General features: G+C 37.1%; 3 protein-coding genes across 4 annotated transcripts in view; 1 reads left to right on the plus strand and 2 right to left on the minus strand.

The window, feature by feature from the left end:
• The first annotated feature begins 751 nt into the window (after positions 1 to 751).
• Positions 752 to 5,720, plus strand: tlx3b (T cell leukemia homeobox 3b). Its single transcript, XM_056247835.1, has 3 exons — positions 752 to 1,432; positions 3,606 to 3,843; positions 5,006 to 5,720. The coding sequence occupies exons 1-3, from the start codon at positions 991 to 993 to the stop codon at positions 5,217 to 5,219; spliced, it is 894 nt and encodes a 297-aa protein (XP_056103810.1). The 5' UTR covers positions 752 to 990; the 3' UTR covers positions 5,220 to 5,720.
• A 2,961-nt stretch (positions 5,721 to 8,681) lies between these two features.
• Positions 8,682 to 18,672, minus strand: npm1a (nucleophosmin 1a). Its single transcript, XM_056247836.1, has 11 exons — positions 18,565 to 18,672; positions 17,266 to 17,345; positions 17,039 to 17,158; positions 16,841 to 16,934; positions 16,613 to 16,725; positions 16,489 to 16,538; positions 16,353 to 16,413; positions 16,182 to 16,259; positions 15,959 to 16,081; positions 15,686 to 15,760; positions 8,682 to 9,425 (listed from the first exon to the last, which is right to left on the minus strand). The coding sequence occupies exons 1-11, from the start codon at positions 18,602 to 18,604 to the stop codon at positions 9,375 to 9,377; spliced, it is 885 nt and encodes a 294-aa protein (XP_056103811.1). The 5' UTR covers positions 18,605 to 18,672; the 3' UTR covers positions 8,682 to 9,374.
• Positions 18,673 to 20,114: 1,442 nt separating this feature from the next.
• kcnip1b (Kv channel interacting protein 1 b) overlaps positions 20,115 to 24,396 on the minus strand; it is a 46,270-nt gene continuing 41,988 nt past the window's right edge. For both annotated transcript variants that reach the window (XM_056247837.1, XM_056247838.1), the window contains exons 2-8: positions 24,052 to 24,176; positions 22,378 to 22,447; positions 22,214 to 22,284; positions 22,013 to 22,120; positions 21,812 to 21,916; positions 20,923 to 20,985; positions 20,115 to 20,478 (exon numbers count right to left, since the gene is read on the minus strand). In XM_056247837.1, coding sequence (XP_056103812.1) covers positions 20,431 to 20,478; positions 20,923 to 20,985; positions 21,812 to 21,916; positions 22,013 to 22,120; positions 22,214 to 22,284; positions 22,378 to 22,447; positions 24,052 to 24,176 — 590 coding nt within the window. In that variant the 3' untranslated portion in view covers positions 20,115 to 20,430. The remainder of the gene's footprint in view (positions 20,479 to 20,922; positions 20,986 to 21,811; positions 21,917 to 22,012; positions 22,121 to 22,213; positions 22,285 to 22,377; positions 22,448 to 24,051; positions 24,177 to 24,396) is intronic.

Here is a 24,396-nt window from a genome sequence, read left to right on the forward strand (position 1 = left end):
TACTTATTGCATAGTCCTACTTTTAATTATTTATCTTATCTTATTTATTTAGCCTATATATATTATCATTACTATATTTTCCTATATCTTGATATCATTTTATATGAACAATACACGACCTATTCCCACATTCCAACTGCCCCATGGACATAATAAATAAAGAGGATATTTAATTTGTTTCTCTTCATCCAATAAAGCCGAGAACGAGTCTAAAGTTGATTGACATATTAGAAAAAAAGGTTGAGGGCAGCTTTAAGGTCAAAAGCACTCATCTGATTGCTGGAGGCGATATAAAAATTTCGATTATTTTTTATTTAAAAGCGTGAATGATAATAAGCGTCCCTTGTTTTAGCTCGCCGTTTTTAAGTTTCTCATTAGAACAGATGGTTAAAAAAACTCATCAAATTATGCTTTCCTCATCTCATCTGATTAAATTGCATTATACACAGACAGGGCCATACATGGCCAATAATACAGTTGATGAACACTTTATTTTCCACATGAGGCCACGGTAGAATCTCTATTAAAACTCAAATATTTAAAGAGCTAATGATGACATGCTGATGTCAGCATGTCCATAATAAAGAGATACTTGACCAATACAAAAATTGAGAAGTAAATGATCTGCATTTTGAAGAATGATGTCACCATATTTTGTGACTTGTAACAAAATGAAAGCCAATAAAGAGAGGGAGATTGAGCGCTGTCCAATCAGTGAAGAGAAGAGCTCAAAGAGCCTCGTGCAGGGATCCAGTGGAGAGAGAGTGCCAGAAATCTGCCAAGTCCTCGTGCCAAAAACTTTTCACCCACAGACGAATGCGTCCAAGCCATCTTAAGTCAAGAATTGAATCTCGAGGAGTAATACATCAAAAAGTAGATATTACTAGGGATTCCCTTACTCATAGAGGCAGAGTTTTCCAATAGTGCAATTCCAGGGCAGTCAGAAATTGTCTGTGGAATAAACCCACTGGAAAGGTTCGGGTGGTGAGGATGGACCGAGCCTCAAGCTCCAGCCCAAGTGGCACTAGTCAAACATCACAACCTACCCAACATGAACCCATCAGCTTCGGCATTGACCAGATTCTCAGCGGCACCGATCAAGAGTCACAGCAGAACTCGAGCAGGAATAGTTCCGAGAGTAGCAGCACCGCGAGCGGAGGCGGTTACCATCTCGGCAGCCCAACGGGAGCGAGCGCAACGCCGTACACGACACTAACCGGCACGTTTCACGGTATCGCTTCACCATATGAGGAATCCAGTCCATACGGAGTGAACTTGACCCTTGCACCCGGAGGAGTGATTAGGGTCCCGGCTCACAGGCCCCTGGCCGCGGCCGTGCCTCCACCCATGGCCAGCGCGGTGCCCGGACTTGGGAGTCTCAGTTTTCCCTGGATGGACAGCAGTCAACGCTTCGCAAAAGACAGATTTGCAGGTAAATAAATACTCCCATTCTTTCGATCGGTTCCTTTCGTGTTTCTAACAAAAAGCTCCTCGTGTGTTTGAAATGTCCGAATCAGGAAATTGTAAATTGACTGAGAAAACAAAAAATCACTCAAGTTCACCATTTGCGCCTAACAATAAGACAAACATAACCGTAAAAAGCCCAAGCGCTAAACGAATTATGTTTTAACATAGGCTATTTGTGATGTATTTTGAAATGGCGTTTGTAGGCTAGATGTTGTTTGACAGAAGAAACGTTGAGCAGACACACAACTTATGAAATGTAAAACCATAATTTCTGCTTTTAGTAGCCTAAACAAACTAGGCTACTCTCTGGTGTGTGTGTGTGTGTGTGTTTCTTGTTTTAAATGTATTTTTATTTATTTATTTAAATTTCATTTATAGGACGGCATCATTAAACGTGAATAACTAAAATAGAAAAGCATTTTTTTATGTTCCTTATTGATGATAATAACAGCTTATTAGTAGCCTAATAATAACATTGAGCCTATTATTAGGCCTATATGCTTCAGCTATTAATAAAGTACATTTGAACAATTAGGTAATATATAGGCTATTTTTAATATATATTCATATTAACAAACTACGGATTCATCAAGTAGTTTATAATGTTTAAATACTGACGTATTAGGCTATAGTTATTGCAATAGTTCCCCAAAATACAATAACTGTACAAAAATCTTGTTATTTTAGCTGTGGAAACTGTGATGCAGTTGCATGTTTGCTTGTGAAAGGATCATAAGGATGAATTGATGAAGGTTTCAATACAATAAATATTAGACAGTCTGTCTGGGAATCTTGATCCTGGGTTTTCCAGATGAATGGATGTTGCTGAAGAGCTCGTTTTAATTAGACCTCGAAGAGCGTGAAACACCTGAACCGTTTATGAGTGAAATTAAAAGAAAAAGGGCAAAACAAAGTCAACACTTCAACACGTCAGTGTCTGTTTACTTTATCGGCATAAAGATGTATTATTATTTTTAAAATCTACGTTGTAGGCTATTAATTTAATCTTCAAGCGCGGACAAATTTTATAATCTGAATAATTCATCTAATTGTTAAAACCATAAACATTTTTTATAAGGCGTCTGAAAAAGGCTATAGCCTGTTTTATTTGAATACACCGTTTGATTAGGTGAAAATATGTGAATATAAAGACTATTTTTTCAAACATGTAGGCTATTGAACAAACGTGCAACATAAATACGGAAGTAAATGAGTTATTGTTATATTTAGTTAACCGCTGTTTTGCATATGAATGTAAACTCTTACAGTTCAGAGCTGTCACATAGATCATCAGCTTTTTTTATTCTGGGGCAAATGGTGAACGCTGTTCCATTAGAAAGACATATCAATATTTTACCAGCTCTAATTATTGCCACTATAACTGCGGTAACAGGCGCTATCTGCTGCTCTGTGTTTTTTAGGTAATAAATAAATTAACAATACGGGAAATTACTGTTATTATATGAGAACAGCTGGTGTTTGTATTTGATGCAACATTAATAGGATATATTTTGTGTGATTTTATTGTACAGCTTATATGTAACCTGAGTAACAGGCCTCTCAACAAATCCTAAGAGCATCAGCAATCCATCTATTTATGAGTTTTTTTTTAGTATTTATCAATCAATAACACAATGTCTGATTTTACATCTAAAAGGTATAGTGCATGATGAAGGTAATTTAAAATGATGATGAACGCAGTTTTCCTTTGACTCAGCAAGAGTTAGAAACTTGGGCTGATTAATGCAGTCTGCTGTGCAAAAAGCTGTTTACTTCTTAACAGTCCTTCATAAAAATAAAAATAAAAGATAAAAAGTGCATACATTCTTCATCTAATAGATTTAAAATTTCCTGTAATGCAACCCATTTTTGTGGGGACTTGGACAGTCTGTCTTTACATTCAAACGTATTTAATATAGGCCTATATATACTCTGAAAACAGTGTAGATACACAAAATAGGTATCTTAAAAATATACTTTTTATAGCATTTTTAAAAGGCATCTTGAAACTTGAAAAGGCAGATATAGCAATCATGCTTTTTTTTGTCTACTAAGAAAAATGATTGAGTGTGATAGAAAGAGGTCAGCAAGCTGTGTGACAGATTTTCCTCATCTCTCACTCCTTCTTCAAACCACAGCAGCTCTGACGCCCTTTACTGTGGCTCGGCGTATCGGTCACCCGTACCAGAACCGCACACCACCTAAGAGAAAGAAGCCCCGCACATCTTTCTCCCGAGTGCAGATCTGTGAGCTGGAGAAGCGCTTCCACAGACAGAAATACCTGGCCAGTGCTGAACGAGCAGCCTTGGCCAAAACTCTGAAGATGACAGACGCCCAGGTCAAAACCTGGTTTCAAAACCGCAGGACCAAGTGGAGGTGAGACAGCGAGAGAAAGTGAGATATATACTAATATAAGATAAATGACGTAAAACTTAGTGTGTGATCAGAGGAACAAAGGCAAGAATAATATTTCCCATTACATAGCTTATATTTGTTTCTAAACATTAGTCTTGAGTCAGGACATTGATAATGTCCAATAGCACATACTGTGAGTGAATAGGTGTCCTGATTTTTTAAATAACATGTTTTTAGCCAGAGTCGGAGCCAGAGATGAAATTTCAAATAAGGACATAAAACCACTGAATGGACTGAAATGTATATTTTATATAAATTATTGCCCTAAATGTAACAAACTAAAGACAGGCTAAAATCAAGACCTTTTTGAACAATAGAAGTAATATAGTATTTACAATATAGGATCTATCTATCTATCTATCTATCTATCTATCTATCTATCTATCTATCTATCTATCTATCTATCTATCTATCTATCTATCTATCTATCTATCTATCTATCTATCTATCCTATCTATCTATCTATCTATCTATCTATCTATCTATCTATCTATCTATCTATCTATCTATCTATCTATCTATCTATCTATCTATCTATCTATCTATCTATCTATCTATCTGTCTGTCTATCTGTCTATCTGTCTGTCTGTCTGTCTACATACCAACCAAATTAGTGTCTGTAATAACCTGAAATAATTTTTTTTTTTACATTTGACCTACTAACGGCCGTAACATCTGTAAGAATTAATGGGAAAATAATGGGGGTTGTCAGGAAGATATATGAATTATTAATTAAGGCAAATACACTAACGACATGCCACACTTTGGAGAAGAGGAGGGGCCGTTTGAATATTTAATATTTAAATAAACTCTACATTCACCTTTTGGTTCGGTCGATTAATCAATTACACTCCCTCGAAACCTTCAGCTGCGTGCTTCTCAAAATTGCGACAAAATTAGACCAATTCTATCCAAATTCTATTTCTGTCGGTAAAATATTCACACAGTTAGTGGTTTGTTTCTTCAAAGACGACTCGTAGTCTTAAATGCTTAATCTAGCTGTTTTTGATTCTTTTAACCCTGTAATTCAGGAAACTGATTAGATGCAGTAAATGAGCAAGTTTGTGGCAACTTCCACTCCTCTAATGTTCTCTATATCTTTTCCCTCTATATCACCTGTCAGACGGCAGACAGCGGAGGAGAGGGAGGCAGAGCGTCAGCAGGCCAACCGGCTGATGATTCAACTCCAGCACGATGCCTTCCAGAAGTCTTTGACTGATTCAGTTCCATCAGACCCACTCTGCATCCACAACTCCTCACTGTTCGCCCTGCAGAACCTCCAGCCTTGGGCGAGCGAGGAGAGTGGCAAGCTTGGAGGAGTGACCGCGCTCGTATGAGCGCCAGAACTCAACAAGGAAATGACATTCTCATTCTTTTTTTGATGGACTAGGATGTTGGTTGACCTTATCTCCGTCCCGAAAGACTATTTCATTACGCAAAAAAAGCGAGGAACTAATTACGGCCGTCCAACAGCGAGCAAACCCATATAAATAAAAAGGTTCTGCGTTGAACGAGCTTCTGCAGAATAAATGATGGCCGTTTTCTGTGGTGTGTCTGTGCATACAGAGACTTGTATCCCCATTAGGGTCAGTTTCATTGACAAAGTGACCTTGTAGAAAGCAACAGGCCATCTCAGCTGACCCTTTTACAGATCCACTGATCTTCTCCTCCATCCTTTCATTTGCCCTTCTGCCCCCTGTGTAATTCCTCCACCACTCAGAACTGTAGAATACAGGATTAATGCAGAAGAGGGAAGTAATGATGATTTAATTATTTATAATGTGAGTTGCACGACCTAAAATGCCCCCAATCTGGCCATTTGTGGAAGTAAAAGGACACAAACACGCACAAATAGACACACTCTTCAATCATCCATCTAATTTACTTTGTTTTAGGCTGGGTAGTATATAAATATTCATCTTTTTAAGGGTTTAAAGGAACCAGCTCCTTTTTTATTTATCTTATTTTAATGAAACCACATCGCGACCGTATGAGGAATCGCATGAAACGTCCAGAAGAGAGGCATATGACGTCATACGGGGCGGTTGCAATATACTTTAACGGTTTGATTTATTCAGCAGTGACTTCGATGGCTGAATGTTGTGTGTCAGAGAGAAAGAACAATTCAGATTCAGAAACAAGGGTTTGTTAGACGCCCCTATATGGTGTAGGTGTGCTGTTGCATTCCAAACTCTTTATTATACTTTGTATTTGATAAATATGTAAATAGCAAACAAAAAAGTAATAAACATTCTGTTTTGGCATTAACACAAAACGTGTGCTTTGCTTAATTTGCTATTCCCCTAATGTTTTCGGAAGAGGCATATCCCAAATCCCTAAGCAGCACTCTTCTCTGGAGTAATGTGTTGCTTTCAGAGGTCCTACCAGCGTTCTACACAACTTGATCGACAAATAAACACCGCGTCCTGGTAGTTGGCTACAGTCGATTATGCCTGCCACAGCAAAGAAGCACTTATGTCCTCAAGCAGATAAATGCGGGATCCTGTGGGACCATAAAAATGCCTTTATGCCCTCTGCAACCAACTCCCTCCTCCCAAAGTGCTGACTCTCAGGAACTGACCTGTTTTAAAGGCCTGGGTGGGGGGTAAATGGAGGGGTGTCCATTATAAAGTGATTTAACAGACTCCTTACATTATGATGCTGTCGAAGCCTCGGCAGGGCGAACCTGTGGAGTTTCGCCACAGCTCTTTGACAGATGGTTAGCAGTGACCTGTGTCAGGGCCTATTTAACTGGTGATGTGTACAGTTGAGTCGGGGTCATCTGAGAAAGCCTTCAGTGATATAGACTCAATGCTCAGGATAACTTACACAGGATGTATTCCTGGCTCCTTTCCACATTTACAGCAGTGACATCACTTCTACAGTTGCTCAACTAGCCTACAAATTGATTTGTAAAGAGTGGTGTTTTACTGCCCTCTGCTGGCTATCATGTGCAAATGCTCTTATGTCAGTCTACACTTCCAATGAGAATTTAAGATTTAATATAGTATACTAAACGTATAATAAAAATATCAAAGCTATATTAACAGAATGAAATACATTAAAATAATCGAACTTGATTAAACTTCTACAAAGGTGTAGAACAACATAAGTAGGCCTATGCAAGAATTCCTTGAAACATTTGATAATGTCTTGTCTGCCAAAATGGCAAACCACAGTGGCACAAATGAACAACATGACGTGTTATTAAACTTTCATTAAAGAGAACGTTTGACTTTGTGCATGTATTATTTATTTTTTAAACACGGAGTAACGAAAACCTCACATTTTACGCGTGAAAACAATAGCCTACCATAACCATGCCATTGAAGCGAAGTGACGCCCTCGGTTTTTCTCAACAGTTTTTAACTTTACAATTGATGTTGAAGTTAAGATTTTAAGAACAAAGTATTGTAAATGTACAATTTCACCAAAAGCAACGAAAGTCCACTTACAAAGTCTTAATGGAGTCCTTTCAGGGAATTTTTAAGATGTCGATTTGGTCATGATGTTAACAATTGCTCCTTTTGTGTTGATAAAAAAAATCTCTTCTATTACTGTAAATTTGCCAGTGCCTTTTGGGAGGATTTGCATTACTGGTTATTTCCTACATTTGAAGATTGACCTGTATATTAACAAAGGGAAATATAATATTTGGTATGTTTATGAAAGACGAATCACATGAGCAATTAAATATTATTCTTGGGAAATAATTTTTTACATGAATAGTTTTTTTTTGAAAACACTTCCAAACGAATAGATATACATGTACAAGGAACTGTCATTCTTAAAATGAATTGGAAAATTTTCCTTAAATTTTTGTAATTTGCCATTTATTTGGCCATTTAAATGGCTCATGACATTTATTTGATAGCTTTTTTTTCTTTCATTTGTTTTATTTTATGATGCTGTTGTCTAAGATTTTTTTCTTATTTTGTACCAGTCCATTATGGTTTTCAAGCTTACATTGTTCAAAAGTAGGCTACATAAAGAAATTAAATATAAATATATATATATATAAAACACCGTTTCAATAGGGTTAAAGGGATAGTTCACTTTGAAATTAATTTGTGATATGTTTTAGCTTACCTCAAGGGCAATCCAAGATGTAGGTGTTTCTGTTTCCGCAGTAGTTTCAATTTTGATATTTTTAGGTCAAACCGTTCTTGTCTGTCTGTCAGTCATAATGCAGGTCTATGGTCATGCACAGATAAGTCCAAATTAAACATGATTTAATGACTCGTAAATGTACACATTGATGGCCGAAGACACGAAACGAGCGGTTTGTGTGAGAAAACGAACAGTATTTATATCGTTTTTACCTCTTGTAACGCACAGACTGAAGCGCCCTCGCCCTCAGATCACTTGGATGTGGCTGTGCATTACAAGAGGTAAAAACGATATATATACTGTTCGTTTTCTCACACAAACCGCTCGTTTCGTGTCTTCGGCCATCAATGTGTACATTTACAGCGGAAACAAAGACACCTACATCTTGGATGCCCTCGAGGTAAGCTAAAACATATCAAATTTATTTCAAAGTGAACTATCCCTTTAACTGATAAGTAAAAAAAAAAAAAAAAACATCTTCCCCTAAAATCTACATATATTTTTGTTTCAGCACAGTGAATTAAGACAACACTAATACAGATATCCCACCCTGCTAAAACTCATTTCTGGGAGATGGCATAACAAAAAAATATATATTATAGCTGCTGTTGTATTTGTTCGCAGAACTGCCAAACAGGTTTGTTCATCCAATAGTTTTCGTCCAAAACACTGCACAGTAACTGTTTAAACCTGTTAAATATAAACTTTATTTGCATTTGAACAGATTCAAGGAAGTCAAAAAAGGTGAACAAGAGAACCACACCTGAACTGCAGTCATAGATTGAGTACTGATTCTGTTAAGATTTAGCTGCACAGACTGTGACATTACCTAAAATACACATTGTTGACATTGATTTCTTAATTCTCAATCCCAAACATAATACATTCCACCTTCTAGCATGTTACAGGATGTTGACAATTACAAAAAAAAACATGACCTGCAGATAAACTAGAATTCTGAAACCCACTCATGCATTGCAAACTAGGTCAAGCGTTTCAAGATTTCAATAAATCAACTTCAGTCGCATCTCTAAACAGAATGCCATGCACATTTACATGTCATTTTAAAGAAATCATGGACGGGTACAGTCAACAATTCTCCATATAAATTAGAGGGTTGAATTCTTCTGCTCAGAATCACATTTGAGCAACAAGGCTGCCAAATGAAGGCTACACTCTATGGACATGACAACACCACAGGGGTGAGGAGAGGGCAGATTGCAGAGATGAAAGAGGTCATGTTCTGAGTAAAGTCTTTTCAAGGAATGGCACGGATTTGCATAAAACTGAAAAGTACGGTGGGGGGGGGGGATAAAAAAACTTAAAATTGCAGGTAACAAAGTTAAATCATGAAAAAAAAAAAACCCTTAAAATAAAGTTTTTCAGTTCTTTTCCTTGACGTTCTGTCTCCACTTCCAGAGCTCCTCAATGACCTTAGAAAAAAACAGAAGAACAGTTAAGACCTTCATTCATGACGGTCTCCAATTAATTGTGTCACTGTGCGATACACTATTGTCTACGATAATTTTGTGATAGTTGTAACTATGGTTAGGAATCGAAAATCTATTCCAATTCTGGACCTCAAGGTCAGGAATCAGGTAGTTATAAAATTGCGATTCCTCTTATTGATTCTTTTGCGAGCATTTCAATATGACTTGGAACTAGGGATGCTCCGATTGATCGGACGCCGATCATGATCGGCCGATATTGGCTAAAAATAGATTGATCGGCGAACCCCAAAAGCCGATCACGTGACGTAAATTACTTGCGCGACTTTTTCCCACCTGCATGCGCGGCGCACGGGCACACAACAGCAGAGCGGAGCTTGGCAGTGGCAACATGAGTTTTCCTTCACCGGAACGAATAGGGAGTCTCCCAACGGATTGAAGCGCGCGTCCGAGTGAAGACCGTGCACCCCGCGAGCCACAAAAAAACACAGTATCCGCGCCACTGACCGCTGCGGCATCGAGCACTTTGATCATTCATTCACAAAAAAAAAAAAAAAAAAAAAAAAAATTCAGCTCTAGATCGCCTCTTATTTAACAAATGAACAAAAAGAATGCTCTGCTAGTTACCTGGAGATGTTTTATTTATTTGTATTGGTACATCCGTGCCGCGAGACGTTTCAAAAGTGGTGGTGTTTTTATTTATTTTTATTATCTGATGTAGTTGGTTCCTCAACTACATCAGATTCAGTTTATTTTATTTAATGCCATGTCAGCATTGAAAGCTATTTTCATGGCAAAAATTCTATTATAAAAATACAAATATCATAAATAAAACAAAACAAATATAAACAACAAGTCATATTATACAATATATATTTTTAAATTAACATATGATAAAAAAAATCCAAAACCTTTTCAGGCATAATCTCATTAAATATGTCCTTAAATGAAGTATCTTCATAAAAGAGCATTCTGCTCAACTACATCAGATGTTCATAATAATAACAGAAAAAAACTTGCCATAGTTTTGTCCTTTTGTCAGTAGCCAGTTTTGGTGTAACAAGTTGTACATTTTGTTGCCAATTAGTACATGTAGTCGGTGTATTAAGAGGCTACAATTTCCAAGTATGCCTAAGTGTAACTTGATCCCCTCCCATTAAGCTGATCTGATGTGTGTTGGTCTGCCTGACCCCTCTTTGTTTGGAATAATTTTATGTTACTCTGTCTTATTTGGGAAAGATGGCCTACAGTAGCCTTGAGACATCTCATTTTCTAAATGCAATTAAATAAACACTTGGTGGTTCTTCAAGAACTTGACTGTAGCCTATTCCCCCCCAAATAAAGTTAATTCATAGTTAGTTTCATTTCTACAAATGGTGCAAATTCGGCTAGATTATAGAAAAAAGATTCCCATTCCCCAGCCGGTGATCGGTAATCGGCCCCAAAAACGCTGATCGGAGCATCTCTACTTGAAACAATTCAAGAGCGAGACGTCTCACGCACTGTTTTCTGTGCTGTGCACACAAGTGATTCTCGACGTCTCTGCAAGTATTCTCTCGTTTATGTCATAAGTGAACAGGTGAGAAAGAGACCGGTTGTTAGTCAGTTTTTTTTGTTCGGTGCAGTCGGTCTTAAAGTGACAGCAAAAAAGTGATCCGATCCGTGGCTCAAAAACCGTAAATGATCCGAATCGTGAATTTTGTGATCCGTTCCACCACTAGTGTTTACTTGTCTTTAATAATCCTTGAAATTATATTATATATAAATTAGGCTAGTTGTTTTTCTATGGTATTTCTAAACCACAGGCAAACTTTCCTTGTATACAAGTGTTCTTTAGCCTGTTGATTTTTGTTCATGATATTCAGCTACAATTAAATTCAGACTAAATGTGAATGATATCTAAGTTTTTTTTCTTACCTTATTGGAATCGGAACCGTTACAAAAGAAATGATATCCAACCCTAGTTGTAACTGTGCTTTTCACACCACCTGCCACCTACTGCCGATTTAAAATTCCACATTTAAAGTGTCTGTCTTTTAAAAACATTTCTAATATCAATATTTGGTTTACTTTAAAGCATTAGAATAGTTATGCATTTGTAGCCGGATCTGGCCCGTATCCACCTCAGACGAAGGATCTGCACCTAGACATGACCACAACGCAGCCCTGAAGTGTCAGCAGAGACTGTCAACTAGACTATCCCCCGCAAAGGCCTCGGCTCAGACATAGTTTTGTTTTTTTCACAGCAAAGGTTTTCCACCATACAGATGAAAACGCTGTATTCTGCATGCTAGACAAGTAATTGGCCATGTCATTTTTTAAAGAAATACTATGCGCCTGCATGCATTCAAACTAGGGATGTCAACGATTAATCGATGATCGATTAATTGTCGATAACACGTTTAATCGATAAACCTTATCGATCATCGATTAAGCAGGTTCATGCGCGTGCGTGCTGCTCAACCGCGAAACATGTAAGCGAGCGCGCCGGAGTTATGTTTGGGACTATTTTACACCATCATGACTATAAGTTTGCGTGTGCATTCGCTGCCTTTCGTGCAAATGTAAGTTGTAATAGTTTATTTTGTGTGTGCCTATCTATATCTGATTTATCTCATATTGGATGCATTTGGTTAAGAATTGACGCAGCATGATCTTTAGCGCGCGCAGCTCAAATGGCAATGCACGACTACGACTATTCGGACTGTCATATTATATAACATTATAAAGAGAACAATATTGTAATAAAACATTGTGAATTATTTGGGTTTAGTTGCCATGTCGCGTTGTTCCAGGAAGAGCGCGTCCAAACATGAGTCATTCTGAATGGCACGTAACTTAGTTCAAGTTCACTTGTGCATTCACGTCATTTTGTGCAGATATTATTTGTAATATTATGTTTATTTTGTATATATCTGATTAATCTCATAGGATGCGTTTCTTTGAGTTAAATAACGTGCTAGCAAAGTGCTCAACGGTTAAGTTATTTATTCAGCGCGCCGCTCAAGCAGAATGCACGACTAATAACGAGGATTAATTTGGGACTGTCATATTACATAACATGAGAACACTATTTTATTAAATCGGTGTGAATTCATTGGGTTTAGTTGCCGTTTTAAGTGCGTTGTTCCAGGAAGAGCACGCGTCCACAAGTCACACATTCTGACAAGCGCATCTGAGGCGGCGTTGGTGACACGTTGTATTAGTCGTTATATTTGATTATTAAATATTTAATTTAATTCAGGGCCTGAATTTCGTTTTGGAAAATGGGGGGGAAATCCCCCCTTAGATGATTCTCATGGGGGGGATTTTTTTTTTTTTGAGGGGGAGAAGGGCGGGGGGGCATTTTTTCCAAACAAAAATTACATTTATCTTGCCTAAATGTTTGCGCTCATTGCATTTTTACAATGGGGTAATATTGTTGTTAAGAGTTTACACAACACAAGGAAGCTTGATTTAAATTGTTTAATTAAATTGAAAAAAGTAGCACAAATAAATACAATAGAATAAAGATACAAATAAAGACAAATAAAGAGAAATGTTTTTCAATGGGTCTAACTTCATATAGGCCTACAGAAACTGAATAAAGTAATCAAATGGAAAATAACACTGGGTAGTATTTTAGTCCTGAATAAATTAAATATATATAGGCTATTAATCCTGATTCCTTTAACTTAAAGCTATATTTTGTTGTTTTGACAACTAAATTAATGAGCTAGTGCACGGATCCTGTGTTCATTATACTGGCATGCGTTTTATGCTTATTAAAAGACAAAACCGACTATGTTTAGAGTATACTCACGAAGACCGAAATTGACACAATTTTGCGTGTTAAAGCAATATAATCCGCGAAAAATATCTTTTGTTACTGGCCAGCTGTTTTTGAGGCGGATTCTCTATGAATGTGCGCATAGAAAATCATCTCAGAGAGCGCGAGCACTGATTAGTTTAAAATCGCTTGAATGTTTAAACTTGCAAGACTTAAAAAGACGTGCAAATGGTAAACTTCAGTCACGATGCACTGCTGGCCCGATTGTGCAAGTGAATATTCCGTCATGTCCCGACTCCTAAACGCGAGTGTGTATTATCGCCGCAGCGCTTGATGCTTGCCTTGCACAACACATTTTGAGAGAAGAGAGATAGAAGACGCGGCACGCTGAACACTCACGCTGTTTGTGAAATTGCGCCTGGCAGATAGTTGTTAAAAGAATTATTTGATTTTATAATCTGTGTGGATTACGATTGCGGGAATTTCCTGCATTATAAATGGGAGACCTGTGGGAATTATTAGAATTATGCGCAATACCCGCAATCCCGCGCCGAAATTCGAGCCCTGAAATTTAATTATCAATCACATCGAAACATTTTACAATCCTACTAGCCCTTTATTTAGATTAAAACCATTCTCATTAATTTGGTGAGGAACATAGCGGTTTGAGCAGCATTTGCAGACGCTGTCATGCTGTTGGCCATATGCACTGCAGCAGACGCATATTGCAGTATTAAGGCTAACGATTAATCGATTAATTGATCGTTAATTTAAACGACGATCGATCATGGGAATTTGTGAAAATTGACATCCCTAATTCAAGCGCACTTACCTATGGACTAAACACGTACTGCGTATGCCGTCACAGTTTTCACGTTTTGAAGTTTACACAGAGATAACCATATCATTTTTCAAAAACCTACTTCAAAGTTTGCGTACTCAGGCCACCAAAACGCTGTTGTGGCAAATGCACGGCCAGAACACATTAAAAGTTTCAAGTTCAAAATGGTGTTGTGTAAGCGGCCCCTACGTTAATAACTAATGATTTTTACAACTAAAATTAATCAAAAACTCACTTAAGCAAGACACCGACTTTCTTCTAGAGCTTCTGTACAGCCAAAAACAATCTTTTTTGCATTATTTTCCTGTTATCACTGTAAAACTGCTTTGAAACAATCTGTATTGTAAATGAAGGTGACTTGACACTGCAGGTTAAATGCACTCGACACCTCTGAGCTGCATTAAACAGTAAATGCCACTTCGTGATTCCTCTGCATTGCAAAGATGAATTTTGTTGATACTGAATTAATTTGATTGGTAACAGCCCTATTGTCTCCTATAGAGATGCACCGATTACAATTTTCAAGGCCGATTCCGATTTTCATTGAGTTTGACCTGCCGATACCGATTTTAGCCGATTCCGATTTTATTGTTTTCTAACCAGTTTTTTATTTTCAATAACACAAATATTTATTTTCTATATATATATATATATATATTTTTTTTTTATAAAACACCATATACTTTTACCCAAACTGAATAATAAAAACAAGTTTAAATGGGTAAATTTTCTATAAAGACTCTTCATTTTAATTTCTGACATAGCCTACTCCAGTTCTTGTTAAAACACACTAGACATGCAAATTCTGTGCATTTTGGGCACTTTTTGTGAGAAATCATTTATTTTGACCATCAAAAGTGTGCTTTAACTTTAATTGAGCGTGAGCTGCGCAGCAAAAATAGACTCTGCGCCGAAACCCGCGCTTCACTGCTGCTCACGTGACACTCCTGCTCGACGCTCACGCGCTGCTCCTGCTCCCGGTGTGAATGCACTCGTTGATTAACATGCATGGCGAAAAAAATGTGCGCCGCTCACGCTTGCGGTGTGAAACGGCCGTAATTCACAAGGTTTCCTACATGTGCGTTCCGTGTGCACGTGTGATGTTGCGTGATGTTAATCATGCGCCGCCTGAGTGCATTTTGACCGGCATAAAATCGCCATATGTCAGACTGACCGGCCGGTCATGGCCGATCACGTGAAAATCGGCCAATTCCGCTCACCAGCCAATCAATCGGTGCATCTCTAGTCTCTTATTATTGTAACTGAATTTATTGATTAAATGTAAGAATTTGACACAAAAGATGCATTTATTTAATAATAAAACAAAAAAAAAAGCTTTTATAAAAGGTAAAAATGCCCATAAAAGGTAAAAATCTATTTAAAAATGGCTATTTATCCGTGTAAAATACCAGAACTGGCACATTCCACAGATAAGAATCCATGAACCGCATTATTATACCCCTTTTTAAGGCTGCAACATGTATTAAAACCATTTAAAAACAAATATCTGAAAAACTTGGTGGTGGCCAACATTTGAATTTCAATTGAATTGAACAATAACGATAATTAAAAAAAAAATCTTTGATAATCTTATGTTTTTGACACAAAGTCAAAGAAAAACAGCAATACACATACCTTTGCATCAGTGGCTTTGAAGCAGTTCTTCACAAAGTTCTCAAACTTTGGCTGTAGTTTTGGTAGTGATACACCCTACAAAAAAAAATATATATATATATATAAAAAAGGAAATTACCTTGTTGAAAGTGACATCTTCAGGTATGATTATTTTGTCAAGAATACCATGCATCAACTACACCGTATTCCATTGAGGTGCGGAATGTTTTTTTTTACCACATACACCATCTCATTGTGACTACTTATGCAGAGAGGACGTCAGGGAAAACGCACCTTTTCTACACTTGCCATCATCTTGGCCTTGATCTCTGGGACAGTGAAAACCCGTGGCGTCTGTGGCGTTTTGGGCGACTGTACTTTCTTGTCACCCTTGTTGTTCTTTTCTGGAGTCTTGAGCTGTGAGAGCATAATATCAAATCAATGAGAAAAGAAACGTCAGCAAATGCTGCAACTCAAGACTTGACAATTTTCTTTAAGGAGAAAGAGAGATGCTAACCTGCTTGGCAGGTGTATTGGGCTTGGGTCCTTTCCCATTCTGTGCAGGGGTCTGTGCTTTGGATGGGGTCTTCTTTACCTGACAGAACAATGGGAAAATATGAAATAAGCATTTCTGATCACACTTTTACACATTCTACAAGATTTAAGGGGTCTGGGTAACTCGTCTGACCTTTACAGGCGACTCTTCAAAGCTTTCTTCCTCTTCATCGTCATCCTCATCATCTTCATCCCTGGAAGGGAAGGTAAAATGTTACTATTTTATTTTGAAAAGCTGGCGTTTCTAAAACACTGAAGACAACACTCACTCATCATCGTCGTCATCATCTTCATCCTCTTCCTCCAACTTAATTTTTTTCTATGAAAGATAGTTAAATTAGCCACAAAATCAAATCATCATAATAAATCCTATAGATTAATTTGAGAGCTTACAGAAAGCTTCGGAGTCAATGACGCTGGCCTCTTTTTGCCTGTTGTCAATGTCTCTTCTTCTTCCTCCTCCTCCTCCTCCTCCTCTTCGTCAAAGGACTGGTCTCCTCCCATGACTGACAGAAGGAAGATTCCAATAAGAAATTTACTGAGGCTTCCCGAAGCAGTTTTTTATGCGTTTATCTGAGACAACAGTTAATAATCATAGACCAAGTATTATCAAGTACTCACTGACGAGATGCTGTCCACTAATGTGAACTGGACCGGAACCAGAGCGTAGACGGAACACAACAGGTGGAGTGATCTCAAACCCAACTAGAGACACCTGAGATTCAAACACATGTTTAGTTAAAAATCAACCACAGCAATTCCAGATTAACTCAAGCCCAACCAAAAGGAGTGTGAAATGACATGACTGATTCTGCTTACACTGGGGAGGGTGGAAGGCCTGAGTGTGGCCAGAACTGCTTTGACCTTCTGACCCTCTGAATCCTGCCCTTCAATCTCCACAACGTTCAGCTCATCTTTTGTTGCGGGATCGACACAGGCCTGCAGGAACAGGAACAAATGCCTTAAGTATGACATTTAAATGTTAATAAAACTTTGAGGACCATTTAAAAGAAGCCCAGAGAGGTCTGACAGCAAACGTAACATACCATTCTGACTGATAACTGATGATCAAAATCATCATCCTCTGGGTTAAAACTGACATCCTTGCCTGCCTTGAGTTCACAACCTGTAAAAACAAACAAAAAGTTTGTTTAAAATAAAAAAAGGCATCAATACATCTTTTGTATTGGGTAGTGTAACTAACTTCAGAGAACCAGTACTTTTGATAAACTCAAAACCAATTCAGTGATTCATTTCAGTCGACACGTGGTCCATGACGCACGCTTCTTGGTTTAATGAGCCAGTGAATCGCTAGGTCTGATAAAACTCGATTGGTGAAAATCATTCCGCACGTACGTTTTGAGAACGGATTCGTTGATGGTCTAAATCCAAAGAATATCAAAATGATTTCTAGCCGTCATTTCACTGCATGGCACGTTGCACCGGTTGTATTTGAGAATATTTCAAACAGGATTTTACCGCAACATAACTGACTTTAAATGTGGAAGTCCACGTGGCGAGGCTTGTGAGATGCTCCATCATGTTAAAATTTCATTTTACTAAAGACCTGACAATGCAGACAAAATGCTTAAATCGGGGCTGCGTTTCCCCAAACCATCGCACGTTTAAGTAAGTTAACGTTAGATACTAGAGATCATTCATTGGCAACGTTACCAATAGTTTAGAACTGGTGTAATTCGAGCAAATATGTTGTCAGGAAAACAAACGGAAAAAACAAGACTACATAATGAACATCCATTAACTTATTGCCTATAACGAAGAATACAACTTGAATTTTCAGTAGCAAGCGAAATTTACACACAATGCGTTGTCTCATCTAACACGTGTAACGTTAGTAGAGTGACGCCATTTTGGAGCCCCAAGGCCAGTCCACGTGTTTAAGAGAGCGCGTGCAGGGAGACATCAGCTGTGCTGTGAGGGTTCCGTTTTCGTTGCTTTAATGCATTTAATTCAGAAGATTATTTCGAATTTGATCATAAAAGCTGTCAGGGTTAACTGCTGACTAACCTTATGAAATCATAATCTTATGCTAATCGATTAGGCTAGCTAAGTTAGCCAATTCATGCTGCACACGTGCTTTAGTTTGTCACTCCAAATCGAGGGATTTAAGCAATATAATACGCTGTAGTTACAGCAGTTAAAACACCAACCTGTGCTTTTAAGCAATTTTGAGTCTGATAATATAACTTGGGTTAGCTGACAAGCTACCACACTACGCCATCTTCAGTTTTCTTAACTTAAAAATGCACATTGTCACGTTTACGTACTATACGTGTGATCTAATAGACTATGACACAGAACGGATCAAGGTAAGTATTACATACCGTATAAGAAGGTTTGGGGACCCATTTGTTCGAGATCCATCTCTGTAGGTTATGTGTGTCTGTACTAGGCTGAACTGTGTCGCGACTCGAACTCCAGTGCGGGATGGACACACTAACCCACATTGAGTAAACCACGCCCATTATGGGACGGTCCTCCAGTCCAGCCAATCAATGAACTCCATAGACAGAGACTCATAGGGTATGATTTATATGTAGGCAACTGTAGACAGAGCATGAGATTTATCCAAGTGAAAGATTTAAATGTAATATATTACACTCTCGAACTCTGTGCATTGGAAAAAGAATGCACATTTAGTTTACTTTTTGTTTCAATTAAAATTTGCCAAAGCCTTGGAATTTATTTATTTATTATTATATATTTTTTGGAGGTGTGATGATTAGAATTGGATGTGATATTACCACGTAACAGATTAATACCAAATTATGTAGTTTGATATAGGACACATTTATTTACTTAGTTATTTTTAATTAACAAGGCAATTTATTTTGCTATCCTTTATTACACACTAATATTTATCCTTAATTCACTGCCGTTCATAACACATTTTTGTTGGGTCACAACCCACCAGTTGAGAACTGTTGATCTATTCTGTTCTCCATTTCATAAAATATCAAATTCACAGTGAAACACTTTAATAAACAACATAGTTGATTAACATTAAACATTTAATGATTTTGAGACGTCATAATAAAGTTTTTTAAAAAATAATAATTATAATGATGCACTATAAATGGATGTCATTCATGCTTTCCAGCACTTACATAAAAAATAATAATAATAACCCAACAGACTGAACCCAGCATTTAAGTTTGAAAAATAAACCCAACCTTTTTAAGAGTATAATAAAAAAAACACAGCTGAATATTATTCCACAAACATTTTAATCAGTTTTGACTGAGATTTGAATTGCACAGCATATGTCTGATATTTAGTTTTCACAGTTTGTATTCTCCTCACTGGACATTTCCTCATGTGGCACCATACTTGCCATTATATACAGCTTATATTTCTTACGACTCACCCTGACCACTCGACTTCTATATATATTCTAAATATTCCCCCCCCCCCCTTTATTTTATATAAGTAATCTGGGTTTTTGTTGTTTTGTCCTTCTTGAAGGTATTAGAGTATCCAGGGCCTAGATTGTCAGTCTCTTACTCCTCACAGAGTTAACACTTAACTTCTGTCCCACCTTATTCACTATGATCTGGTATGGCTTGACAAGTACTGAGACAGATAGACATAAGCAGACGGACTGGAAACAGCAATTATTAACAAACAACTCTGACAACACAAGACACGGAAATCAACATCCAATTGAGTATTCCTCAAACCCCATAAAACATAAATAGATATTTTGAAGGCCAAGATTATTTCAAGCAACTCATAGGGAACACATCTGCTGGTTTTTATCATGCAAGCTCTTTTGGCAAGAAAGCAAGCAAAAGAGGCTGTATTTGCAGTCCCAGTACACCAAGAGTCCTGAGCTCTAGGGTCAAGCAAACGAAAAAAAAAGTTTGAGACTGGCGTTCGTTTTCACAGGAAGAAGGGTGTTGATCATCGCACAATGCTTTTCAAACATGTAGTCTTCTGTGGCTGGATCAAGGTGGATTCTGGGCTGATATAGTTTCCCAAAACACCAGCAAAAGACAACATTAAATATGTTATAAGGTTTGAAAAGAGAGAGAAAAAACGAACCCTAAAGACTCGCAGATTCCCTCAGGCCATTATATTCCCCCAGAACTCAGTCCAGTGAAATATAACACATTTAAATATAAAATCCCCATCTTGCTTTCTTTTCCCCACTCTCTGTTTTGTTCTTTTCTTCTTCTGGTTGATCTTTTCTACATCACATTTTCAAAGAGCTGCATGGATCTCATCATATTTTCATCCTGGTGAGAAAAAGAGAAACTTTTAGATGTAGTTCACCTGTTTGACCACACCGAGGCACCATACTCTTTTCAGTTAAACTGGATCACATTGCATGAACATTGCAGAGGATTTACATGTGGCTTTTCACGTGAATTTTTTGCTTTACTTTCATAGTATTTTTTTTTTCTAGCATCAATGGGGTAGGCCTACATCAACTCACTGACTGGTTACCGACATTCTTCAAAATATCTTATTTTGTGTTCAGCAGAAGAATGAAATTCATACTTTTTGAATTTTGAAACAACTTGAGGGTGAGTAGGTTAAATGAGTTTCATTTTCAGAATTGTCATCTTTAAGTGAACTATTTCTTTAAGCCATGAATAATTCGTATGGTTCTGAATTCACCTTAAGACTAAGGCAAATGTAAAACAGCTGAAATCACTTAGCATGTAATGTGAACATACCTCCTGACAGGCAATGACAAACTCCTCCAATGTTACAACTCCATCTTTGTTTTTGTCCATTTTCTGTAGGAGAGAGATCATTTATTTAAGTTGCTCTGTCATTTTTGCTGTAAAAATCAAGCACAGGGATGGGTAAATATCACTATTCATAATGTACAGTTAACCGCAAAATTGAAAGAAAGGAATGTATCAATTATTAATTAGGAAATTAAGTCTATATGTATTTTGAACCATGCACATTTTAGTATCTAGTAAGATTAATCTGAGTATGGAGTTAAAAAAAAGAGCCTTTATGTTGCTAAAATATGCTTGTATGTGTGTATAGTAGTGGCTAAAAGTGATGTCATGAGGGGATATTTGATTTTAATGTTAGATTAAATTAAACCATCAAAATATGAAGAAAATATTTTAGATTTAAAAATAATAACATATATTTTAAATATGAGGGACGAACAAAACGCTAAACTTAAGGTATTTGGCAAAAAAGGCAAACTACATGCTACATGTTTTATTTTATTATGCAAAACATTGCATAGAAAAACAAAAAGACCACAGAAAAAAAAGTAATTGACTACAACATAATCCGTTATACATTTTTGTTGGTTCTTTCTTGTTTTTGCATATGTAAAAAAAAAAAAATGATTATGACAGCTTGGCCAGAAATTATGTCTGCACAATTTGGCATGTTTCATCACAAAGCAAACAATTGACTCCAAGCACAATTACACAATATGCTTAAACAAATTTAATAGTATATTTGAATAAAGAGTGAAGATGTCAATTTTCCTAGGCCGGACATCAGTTTTGGCCAGATACATTTTTTTCCCATTTTGTTTTAAAATATGACCTGCATGTTTAAATATTCACCAAATAATGACTTATTACTGACCTCAAAGAAGGTATCCACATGCTGCTTCGGTACATCCCCTTTTAAAGCTGGATACGTGTACTTCCCCATCATGTCATAGATGGCCCTCACTATCTCCGTCATTTCCTGTGAGGTACATGAACATTGAGTTAGTTACTGAATTATGATAATTATTATTATAGTTAATACATTATTATAATTGCCTTTTTAATTATGACATACCTCCCTATTTATAAATCCATCTCTGTTAATGTCATATAGATGAAATGTCCATTCTAGTTTATCTCGGACGGTCCCCCGCAGCAGAGTAGAAAGTCCCATCACAAAGTCCTGAGAGAGAGCGAGAAAATAAATCCTGTGTGCAATGTCACATAAATATTATGTTCATATCTTATGCTCATATCTCATCTCATATCTTCATACCTCAAACTTTATGGATCCATTATTTCTGCTGTCGAACGCATTGAAGAGATAATGTGCATACGTGCTGGCATCTGGAACAGCGGTGACAACAGATGAAAACATTAGACATTTAAGATTCCCTGAAATGTATCGTAAGAAGCATGTAAGGATTTTACATCAAGTACCTCCATGTGGAAAAAACTGTGCATAAATGTGTTTAAATGTCTCTTCATTCACCACTCCACTTGGACACTCCTGAAGGTGGAAAAACACTTCATATTATTGGCTTGAGACTGATTCCTGCATATGCAAATTGGATATGATAACTTGAGCTCTGCAGACTTTTTTGTTAAAGGAGTAGTTCACTTTTAAAAAAACTTTTGCTGATAATTTACACACCCCCATGTCATCCAAGATGTCCATGTCTTTCTTTCTTCAATCGAAAAGAAATTAAGGTTTTTGATGAAAACATTCCAGGATTTTTCTCCATATAATGCACTTTACTGGGCACCAAACGGTCCAAGGTCCAAAAGACAGTTTCAGTGCAAACTGCAAACTGTTCAAAGGGCTTTAAACGATTCCAGACGATGAATAAGGGTCTTATCAAGCGAAACGATCGGTCATTTAAAAAATAAATAACAAAGTTTAAGTTTTATAAGCTCAAATGCCCGCCTTGCTCTGTTCTGTGATGCACGTTCGTGACTCTCCTGTTCGAACTCGTTCATCAAAATGAACAAATCTTTTTTCGAGTCATTTGATCCATTTAACGACCGAAATGAACGAATTGACTCGGAAAAAGATTTGTTCATTTTGATGAACGAGTTCGAACAGGAGAGTTACACAGAACAGAGCAAGGCGAGCATGTGAGCTTATAAAACTTAAACGTTGTTATTTTTTTTTTAAATGAGCGATCGTTTCGCTTGATAAGACCCTTATTCATCGTCTGGTGTCATTTAAAACCATTTGAACAGTTTGCAGTTTGCACTGAAACTGTCATTTGGACCTTGAACCGTTTGGTGCCCAGTAAAGTGCATTATATGGAGAAAAATCCTGGAATGTTTTCATCAAAAACCTTAATTTCTTTTCGACTGAAGAAAGAAAGACATGGACATCTTGGATGACATGGGGGTGAGTAAATTATCAGCAAAAGTTTTTTTAAAAGTGAACTAATCCTTTAATATATCATATAATTTTAAAAATGGGTTACACTTCATTTTAAGGTCGACGTATTACAGTGTAATTATACATTAAGTACTGAATAATAATAATGAACTGTAGCTACTTAATATTGGGTTATGATTAGGGTTAGTTGCATATAATAATTTATAGTAATAATTACTAAGTAATTATTAAATACAATTATAATTAAATACAAGTAATGTGTAACAAGGACACAAAGTGCTCAAACAATTAGGTTGATGAGATGTACAAATAGTAGATGCACTGCCATAGAGAACTACGCTGTATATTTGGTAAAGCTTGTTTTAACGCAACAAATATGAGCTGCTGTGTGGGTGTTTTGCTGACTGTTTATGTGTGTGTCTACAGCGTGTGAAGGTTGGTATTGAAATATGACTAGCTGACTGTTGCTTTAGGCTAGCGCACAGTGATTAGTGACACGCTGGATAATGCAAAGAGGAACAATAAGAGTTTACAGAGTTTTAAAGACAGATGAGACGTGGCAAACAGGACCACAGGGAAAGTATATGCAGATGAGATGCGATGATTCATAAGAGAAGATATTGAGGCGTAAGGATGTATTACATAAACACTATAAGCTTGTGAAAACGCGTCAAAAGAAATTTGTGAAAAGTAAATGTGCTGATGTGGGATTGAAGGAGAAATGCTGGGGAACATACATTTTTGAAGCCTCTGTAAAGGACTTGTAGCTCTTGCTTGGTGAAGTTGGTCTGCGCCTCGAGCTGCTCGAGACCCTCCGGCCGATGGCTGACCATTGTCATCTCCAATTCATCATCCACCTTATCTAGAGAGAGAACATATTTTAGCGCCTTCAAATAGATTGAATGTATACTCTACACCCTTGCCTCATTTAGTATACGCTGTTCTATGAATATGCAAATTAGCCCCGCCTCCACTCACTCGCACCAACTCAGAGATCCACTCGTTCACGTGATTGGTTTGGATCTCATATGGAAATCTCATACTTGTAAATAATGTAAATAATTTGATAATAATTCATATTA

Source organism: Rhinichthys klamathensis, unplaced genomic scaffold, assembly GCF_029890125.1.
Source record: "Rhinichthys klamathensis goyatoka isolate OS25496 unplaced genomic scaffold, OSU_Roscu_1.1 h1tg000050l_1, whole genome shotgun sequence".
In the NCBI taxonomy this organism is placed as follows: Eukaryota; Metazoa; Chordata; class Actinopteri; order Cypriniformes; family Leuciscidae; genus Rhinichthys; species Rhinichthys klamathensis.

Coding starts and splice junctions, on each gene's coding strand:
- tlx3b (XM_056247835.1), top strand. CDS start 991: ATGGACCGAGCCTCAAGCTCCAGCCCAAGTGGCACTAGTCAAACATCA. Junction 1,433..3,605: donor CGCAAAAGACAGATTTGCAG/GTAAATAAATAC, acceptor TTCAAACCACAG/CAGCTCTGACGCCCTTTACT. Junction 3,844..5,005: donor AACCGCAGGACCAAGTGGAG/GTGAGACAGCGA, acceptor ATCACCTGTCAG/ACGGCAGACAGCGGAGGAGA.
- npm1a (XM_056247836.1), bottom strand. CDS start 18,604: ATGGATCTCGAACAAATGGGTCCCCAAACCTTCTTATACG. Junction 16,726..16,840: donor TAGTGGACAGCATCTCGTCA/GTGAGTACTTGA, acceptor TCCTTCTGTCAG/TCATGGGAGGAGACCAGTCC. Junction 9,426..15,685: donor TCAAAGCCACTGATGCAAAG/GTATGTGTATTG, acceptor TTTTTTTCTAAG/GTCATTGAGGAGCTCTGGAA.